The 7,762-nt window shown below is 67.9% G+C and overlaps 1 protein-coding gene across 1 annotated transcript; it reads right to left on the bottom strand.

Annotated features, from left to right (window-relative positions):
- Positions 1-554: 554 nt before the first annotated feature.
- PTGER1 (prostaglandin E receptor 1) lies at positions 555-3,179 on the bottom strand. Its single transcript, XM_065419756.1, has 2 exons — positions 2,334-3,179; positions 555-806 (listed from the first exon to the last, which is right to left on the bottom strand). The coding sequence occupies exons 1-2, from the start codon at positions 3,177-3,179 to the stop codon at positions 555-557; spliced, it is 1,098 nt and encodes a 365-aa protein (XP_065275828.1).
- Positions 3,180-7,762: the final 4,583 nt, after the last annotated feature.

Here is a 7,762-nt window from a genome sequence, read left to right as displayed (position 1 = left end):
TTTCATTGTGCCTCAGTTTCCCCAAATGTTAGGCCTGGTTCAATATGCTGCTTCCCCGGAGAGACGCAGGCCCTGAGCTCCCCTAAAGCCACGGTTTGCTCAGAACCCCGGTGTCCTGATGCACAGGCTGACGGCGTAACCACTAGGCCCTGCTACCTTGCAGGCCAAGCCCTCTTAGCACAAGCCACCCTGCACCACCACTCCCGCATTTCACCATGGCATTGTGCCCCCGCCATGCCCAAACACCCCGTTTCCAAGGTGCCTCCTGCTTCGAGCCAGGAGCTGGGTGGGCCCCGGCAGCGCCATTGCTGCAGGCAGGGAAGCAGGACTAAGACACCTACAGCCCCCCCACCCCCCTCCGATTTCCATTTGCGTCTGGCTCAGCTCCTGCCGCGTCTGCAGCGGGGAGGCCCCCCCAGGCGGGTGCGGCGCCATCGTCCGACCTGGTGGCGTCCAACGTCCCCCTAAGCGCGTCTCCAGCAGGCGTTGGTGCCAAGGCCCTGCCAGGGGCACGAGGGCTGGGGGCAGCCGCCCCGTCTCGTCCGGCCGGGCCCCTACGAGCGGCCGACCATGCTGCGCTCGGAGCTCTGGAAGGAGCTGACCTCCCAGCGCTCGAAGCGGCTGCCCTTGCCTGGGGGCTGGCGGCACAGCACCCCGTACAACTTGCGCAGCACGGCCCGGCGCAGCAGGATGTACACCCAGGGGTCCAGGATCTGGTTCCAGGAGGCCAGGCGCACGCCCAGCAACAGCAGGTGCTGGTAGTGCAGCGAGCCGGCCTTGTCGCCCACCGCCAGCACCACGAAGATCTGCAGGGGAGGGAGGGGCATGGTGGTGAGAGGGCGCGCCCAGTCACCAGGAGTTTGGGGGGGCTTGACTCCGGCCCCTGGCCCTAAATCTCTGGGACTGACCCCTCAATCTGAGCCCCCCCCCAACAGCCTCATCCCCTCCCAACCTGAGCCCCCCCCAACAACCCCCTCCCCCTCCCAACCTGAGCCCCCAACAGCCCGATCCCCCTCCCCCAACCTGAACCCCCCCCAACAAACCCCCTCCCAACCTGAGCCCCCAACAGCCCGATCCCCCTCCCCCCAACCTGAACCCCCCCAACAAACCCCCTCCCAACCTGAGCCCCAACAGCCCGAACCCCCTCCCCCCAGCCAGTTTGGGGGGACCCTGCAGCATATACACCTGGAGCCAAGCATGACTGCGCAGTTACCAGCCAGCAGCCACACGAGGGCGCTGCTGCATCAGCTTAGCCCCCCCCCCCCGCAGTCTGAATCAGCTGCGCAGATACACGTGCCCCTGCCTCCAACCTCCCCCGAGGTCAGGGCCCAGGGGGCTGGGCTGCAGGGGGCAATCCTCCCCCGGGCGGGGTCAGGATGGTGCCGACTGGGGCTCCTGCATCACCTGGGCTCCCCACCACCACCCGGCCAGCACCAGCCTTTTCCAGGGCAGCCCCCACCAGGGAAGGGGCTGAAATGGGGTAAACCCGGTACCCATGGGGAACCCCCTGTCCCCCCAGAGACCCTCCCAAATCCTGAACCCATGAGGAACCCCCAGCCCCCCCCAAATCCTGCACCCACAGAGAACCCCCCAAACCCTGCACCCATGGGGAACCCCCTGTCACCTCCAGGGTACCCCCCCAAACCCTGCACCCATGGGGAACCCCCCAGTCCTCCCCAGGGAACCTCCAAACTCTGCACCCACAGGAAACCCCCCTGCTTCCCCCAGGAACCTCCCAACCTTGCACCCATGGGGAACCCCCCTTTCCTCCCAGGGAACCCCAAACCCTGCACCTGTGGAGAACCCCTGCCCCCCAGGGAACCCCAAAACCTGGCACCCATGGGGAACCCACCAGTGTACCTTGTCCCTGCAGGGAACCCCCCCACCCTGACACCTAGGGAACCCCCCCCACTGCACCTTGTCCCTGCAGAGAGAACCCCCATCCCTACACCCATTTTGAGCCCTCCCTGCACCCTGACCCCCCCCAGGGAACCTCCAAGCCCTGCACCCATGGAGAACACCCCCACACTGCATCCTGTCCCACAGAGAGAACCCCCAACCCTGCACTCACGGGAAACCCCCCTTCACCCTGACCCCAAGGAGCCCACCCTGCACCCTACACCCATGGGGAACCCCCCGGGACCCTGATCCCCAGGGAAACCCCTCCAACTCTGCACCCATGGGGAACCCCCCTGACCCCCAGGGAAATCCCTTCAACCCTGCACTCCTGGGGTGACCCTCCCCCTGCATCCGTGGCATTGGGGGATCCCCTCACCCCCTCCCACTATATCCCGTGTCCCTGGGGGGGACCCCCACCCTACCCCATCACTCACCAGGATAGGACTCCAGCAGATGCAGGAGACGACCATGATGCCCACCAGCTGCACCACCATCTCGATGTCGTGGGCCTTGGCGCGCCGCTGCCCGCATTTGCGCTGGGCCCGCAGCCGTGCCCGCACCAGGCTGAGCCCGCTCAGGGTGTTGCAGACCAGGGCGACCAGCAGGGAGGCCAGGCCCAGCAGGGAGAAGAGCAAGGCAAAGGTCACCTCGCACCAGTTCTCCACCGGCTGCACCTTGATGAAGCACCAGGTGCCCGGGTACTGGATGGTGTAGGTGCCGAAGCTGAAGATGGGCAGCAGGGCAATGCCCAGGGCGGAGGCCCAGAGCCCCAGCAGAGTGAGTTTGGTCCGGACAGAGGTGACCAGCGAGCTGTGGAGCAGCGGGCGTGTCACCCCGACGCAGCGCTCCACCGCCATGACGCAGCCCAGGAAGAGCGGGCACAGGCCGAAGAAGACCATGCAGGCGCCGAAGAACTGGCACATGGCGCCGGTGCTGTCCATGGTGTCCCATTTCTGCCGGGTGGCGTAGAGCTGCAGCACGAAGGCGCCCGGGATGACGTGCCCGGCGAAGTCCGTGATGACCAGGCTGCTGGCAAAGAGCAGGAAGGTGGCCTTGGAGCGGCGCCGGAAGCGGGCGTAGGACTGCGCCAGGATGGCCAGGGCCACCACATTGGAGACCGCGCCCAGCATCATGGAGAAGATGGGCATGGCCGGCGAGGGCCCCCTCTGGCCCCCCGAGGAGTTCCCCAGTGGCAAGCTGCCAACAGGCATGGGGAGGGGTGCCCCGGGGCTGCCGGGCCCCCCCAGCAGGGAGACGTTGGGCGGGTGGCAGGTGAACATCTTCTCATCAGCGTCTGCAGCTGGCACCAGCCATGGGCATCTGTGGGAGAGGAGAGAGATGGGCATCAGAGGAGAGCCACTGCCACTAGGCCCTGGCACTGCCCCCACGCACTGGGGGCTGAGCCACACAGTCCCCACCCCCCACTGAGGGAGGCGCCCTCTGCTGGTTCCAGAGGGAGCTGTGGGCTCTCACTTACCCCCCCCCCCCCGGCCTGCTGGGGTGGGGGCAGCAGTTTGGAGCTGGGGGGAGGCAATGGGGGAATCGGGGCACGTTTCCTGGCTCTGTGGGGGTCCCCCAACTTTCAGGATATTTGAACCCAGGGCAGTCAGGGCGACTGGCCCCCGGTCAGCCAGGGCAGCGCTGCTGGAACCCATGGTGCCCCCACGGACTGGCATCAAGGAGCAGGACTGGCCCCTCCTGCCACCTGCCCTCCCCTGAGCCCGGGAACGAACCCCCGGGGAGCCCCGTGTGACCCCACAGGAGACACCTCCTGGCACTGGGACGCTGGGCTGGACAGAGCCCGGGGGTGACTCTTGGGGGAGCAGAGAGAGGAGAACCCAGACTCCCAGAAACCCCCCTTCCCTCGCTCTAGACCCCCCCCCCCCAGAGCAGGGCAATGAACCCAGGGGTCCTGGCACCCAGACCCCACCCCCACCCCCGTGCAAAGAGCAGATCGGCGCTCAGCACCGGTCCCAGTCGGGACGGGGGGGGGGGCGGTTCTGTTTTATTCACCCCCCATCAGCCCCCCCACATTCTGGGGCCAGCAGCCCGGACCCCCGGGGCGCCCGCCCCGAGAAGGCCCCGTGGGGCCCGCGTCCCCTTACCGTGCTCAGGGGCTCCCCCCGCGCCCCACTCCCAAGCGGACGGATCGCTCCCTCCGAAGGGACCGCGCGTCCGGGCCCCCCGCGCCCCGTCCCGGCTGCGAGCGGGGCAGAGACGGAGCCGCTCCGGCCGAGGGATCGACGCCCCGTCGGGGGCCGCTGGGCTCGGGACCCGCTCGGAGACCCCCCGCCCCGCGCCTCGGCAGCCGCCTTCCCCAGTGGGGCGAGTCCCAGCCCCGGGGTCCCGCCGCGCTGCGCTCTGCCTCCCCGGCCGGCCGTGCGCAGGGACCGGAGCGCTGAGCTCCGGAGCGCCCCCCTGCGCCCGGCCCCCTCCGTCCGCGGGCGGGTGAGCGCCGGGCCGCCGCCAGGGGGCGCACCCACCCCCGTGCCCAGCTCAGCGCACCGGCTCCCGCCCCCCACCTCCCAGGGAGGGGCCAGGGGGTGACCCCTGCTGCCAAGCGGCCCGGTGGTGCTGGGCTGGACGGGGTGCCCGGCTCCCGGCGCTGGAGCCAGCTGGGACCCTCTGGCCCGTTCCATGTTCCGGGCACGAGCCACCCTGTGTATGGGAAGCATCCCCCTGCCCCTGCCTACGGGGTGTGTCCTGTGCCACCCTGCCCAGGCCATGTCCCCTATGGCACCCTGCTCCTGCCTACAGAGTGTCCCTTACGTCACCCTGCCCCATGCCACCCTGCCCCTGCCTGCAGAGTGTGTCCTGTGCCACCCTGCCCCATGCCACCCTGCCCCTGCCTACAGAGTGTGTCCTGTGCCACCCTGCCCCATGCCACCCTGCCCCTGCCTGCAGAGTGTGTCCTGTGCCACCCTGCCCCATGCCACCCTGCCCCTGCCTGCAGAGTGTGTCCTGTGCCACCCTGCCCCATGCCTCCTGCTCCTGCCTACAGAGTGTGTCCCCAATGGCACCCTGCTCCCTGGCATCCTGCCTAGGGCATAACCCCCATTTCACCCTGCCCTTGCCATGTCTCCTATGGCACCTTGCCCCATGCCTCAACCCCTGTGCCACCCTGCCTAGGGCATATCTCCTATGGCACCTTGTCCCATGCCACCCTGCCCCTGCCTATGGGGTGTGTCCTGTGCCACCCTGCCCAGGCCATGTCCCCTATGTCACCCTGCCCCATGCCACTGGAATCTGTCTGGTGCCCATCCTGCCCCAGTCCATGGAGGGTCATAGCAGGCACACGGTATGCAGCATGCCACCCACTGGGGCTGCGGACTCTGCAGGGGTGGAGGGATACCAGGGCAGATGGGCCCCTTGGGCTGATGGAACCGAACTCACTGGCCCACAGATGCAGGGAGGCGACACATTCCTGCCCGGGGGGGCTAGGTGGGCACACTGAGATTCAGCGAGGGGAAAGGGCAGTCAGGAACAGAACCCAGGTGTCCCGAGGCCCAGTGCTTTATCCCCTAGGCAACGCTGTCCTTCAATCCAGGCTGAGATGGACCATTGCTCTGCTCTGGCTGGAGCCTCCGGCCTCACCCATACCCTGGGTGTCAGGGCTGCTCGGAGCTCGGGCACGCTGGAGCCACACGGGTTGAAGGCCTGTTCTCTGGGGGGCACTGCGGCCATTAGATGCCAAGGACAGTGCCTGGGGCCAGCAGGGTGGCCCAGCAGCCCCTGCTGTGTCATTACCCCAGGTGGGTTACAAAACACTGCAGGGATGCTGTGCTCCAGGGGAAAGTCACCCAACGGCCCGGCCTACACTCCTCTCCCAGAGCTGGGGATAGAACCCAGGAGTCCTGAGTCCCAGCCCCCTGCTCTAACCAGTAGCCCCCACTCCTCTCCTGGGGCTGGGGATAAAACCCAGAAGTCCTGGCTCCCAGCCCCTCTTTAAAGAGCCCTGAGACCTTTCAACTGAACGACCTCTAGGCCAGGGAGGGAAGGAGACTCTGTGGGTGGCGTCAGTCCCTGCCAGTCACTGTTTACCCCCAGCCCAGTGAGATCTGAGCAGCACCAGCCAGGACAGGTCCCTGGGCGCCAACAGTTCCTGGCGCCTCAGAGCTGGGGAATTGAAACCACTGGGGGCTGCCACGGCCCCAAGCTCTCGTCGCTGCCTGGGAAGAGTCCAGTGTCTCCCCTGGCCTGCTGGCCCAGGGAGCCAGGCACCCCCAGGCACTGACCCGGAGAGCCCCCCGCTGCCCGCGGTGCCACTGCGCTGGCCTGGTGAGGAAACCGGCCCCGAGAGCAACATGGTGACTGTCAACAGGCCCAGCCCAGCCCCACCGCCCTGGCATATCTCCGGCCCCAGGCACAAACCCACCGCCCTGGCATATCTCCGGCCCTACGCCCAGCCCCACCGCCCCGGCATATCTCCGGCCCTACGCCCAGCCCCACCACCCCGGCATATCTCCGGCCCCAGGCACAAACCCACCACCCGGGCATATCTCCGGCCCTACGCCCAGCCCCACTGCCCCGGCATATCTCTGACCCTACGCCCAGCCCCACTGCCCCGGCATATCTCCGGCCCTACGCCCAGCCCCACCGCCCCGGCATATCTCCGGCCCCAGGCACAAACCCACCGCCCCGGCATATCTCCGGCACTATGCTCAGCCCCACTGCCCCAGCATATCTCTGGCCCCAGGCACTAACCCACCTCCCCGGCATATCTCTGGCCCCAGGCACAAACCCACCTCCCCGGCATATCTCCGGCCCCAGGCACAAACCCACCACCCGGGCATATCTCCGGCCCTACGCCCAGCCCCACTGCCCCGGCATATCTCTGACCCTACGCCCAGCCCCACTGCCCCGGCATATCTCCGGCCCTACGCCCAGCCCCACCGCCCCGGCATATCTCCGGCCCCAGGCACAAACCCACCGCCCCGGCATATCTCCGGCACTATGCTCAGCCCCACCGCCCCAGCATATCTCTGGCCCCAGGCACTAACCCACCTCCCCGGCATATCTCTGGCCCCAGGCACAAACCCACCTCCCCGGCATATCTCCGGCCCCAGGCACAAACCCACCACCCCGGCATATCTCCGGCCCCATGCCCAGCCCCACCGCCCCGGCATATCTCCAGTACTATGCCCAGCCCCACCGCCCCGGCCTATCTCCGGCCCTACGCCCAGCCCCACCGCCCCGGCATATCTCCGGCCCCAGGCACAAACCCACCACCCCAGCATATATCTGGTCCTACGCCCAGCCCCACCGCCCCGGCATATCTCCAGCCCTACGCCCAGCCCCACCGCCCCGGCATATCTCTGACCCTACGCCCAGCCCCACCGCCCCGGCATATCTCCGGCCCCAGGCACAAACCCACCACCCCGGCATATCTCCGGTCCTACGCCCAGTCCCACCGCCCCGGCATATCTCCGGCCCTACGCCCAGCCCCACCGCCCCGGCATATCTCTGGCCCTACGCCCAGCCCCACTGTCCCGGCATATTTCCGGCCCCAGGCACAAACCCACCACCCCAGCATATCTCCGGTCCTAAACCCAGCCCCACCGCCCCGGCATATCTCTGGCCCTACGCCCAGCCCCACTGCCCCGGCATATCTCCGGTCCTACGCCCAGCCCCACCGCCCCGGCATATCTCCGGCCCTACGCCCAGCCCCACTGCCCCGGCGTATCTTCGGCCCTATGCCACCACCCCAGCATATCTCCGGCCCTATGCCCAGCCCCACCACCCCGGCATATCTCTGGCACTATGCTCAGCCCCACCGCCCCAGCACAGCCCAGGACCCGGCACACACCAAGAGTTCTACCAGCTCTTGAGAATATCTTAGCAAAACACAGGAGAGAGACAGACG

This window comes from Emys orbicularis, chromosome 19 (genome assembly GCF_028017835.1).
Source record: "Emys orbicularis isolate rEmyOrb1 chromosome 19, rEmyOrb1.hap1, whole genome shotgun sequence".
Taxonomy (NCBI): Eukaryota; Metazoa; Chordata; order Testudines; family Emydidae; genus Emys; species Emys orbicularis.
The sequence above is the reverse complement of the archived record's forward strand: the minus strand, read 5'-3'. Positions and strand labels throughout refer to the sequence as shown.

Coding starts and splice junctions, on each gene's coding strand:
- PTGER1 (XM_065419756.1), bottom strand. CDS start 3,179: ATGTTCACCTGCCACCCGCCCAACGTCTCCCTGCTGGGGGGGCCCGGC. Junction 807..2,333: donor TCTGCTGGAGTCCTATCCTG/GTGAGTGATGGG, acceptor CCTCCCCTGCAG/ATCTTCGTGGTGCTGGCGGT.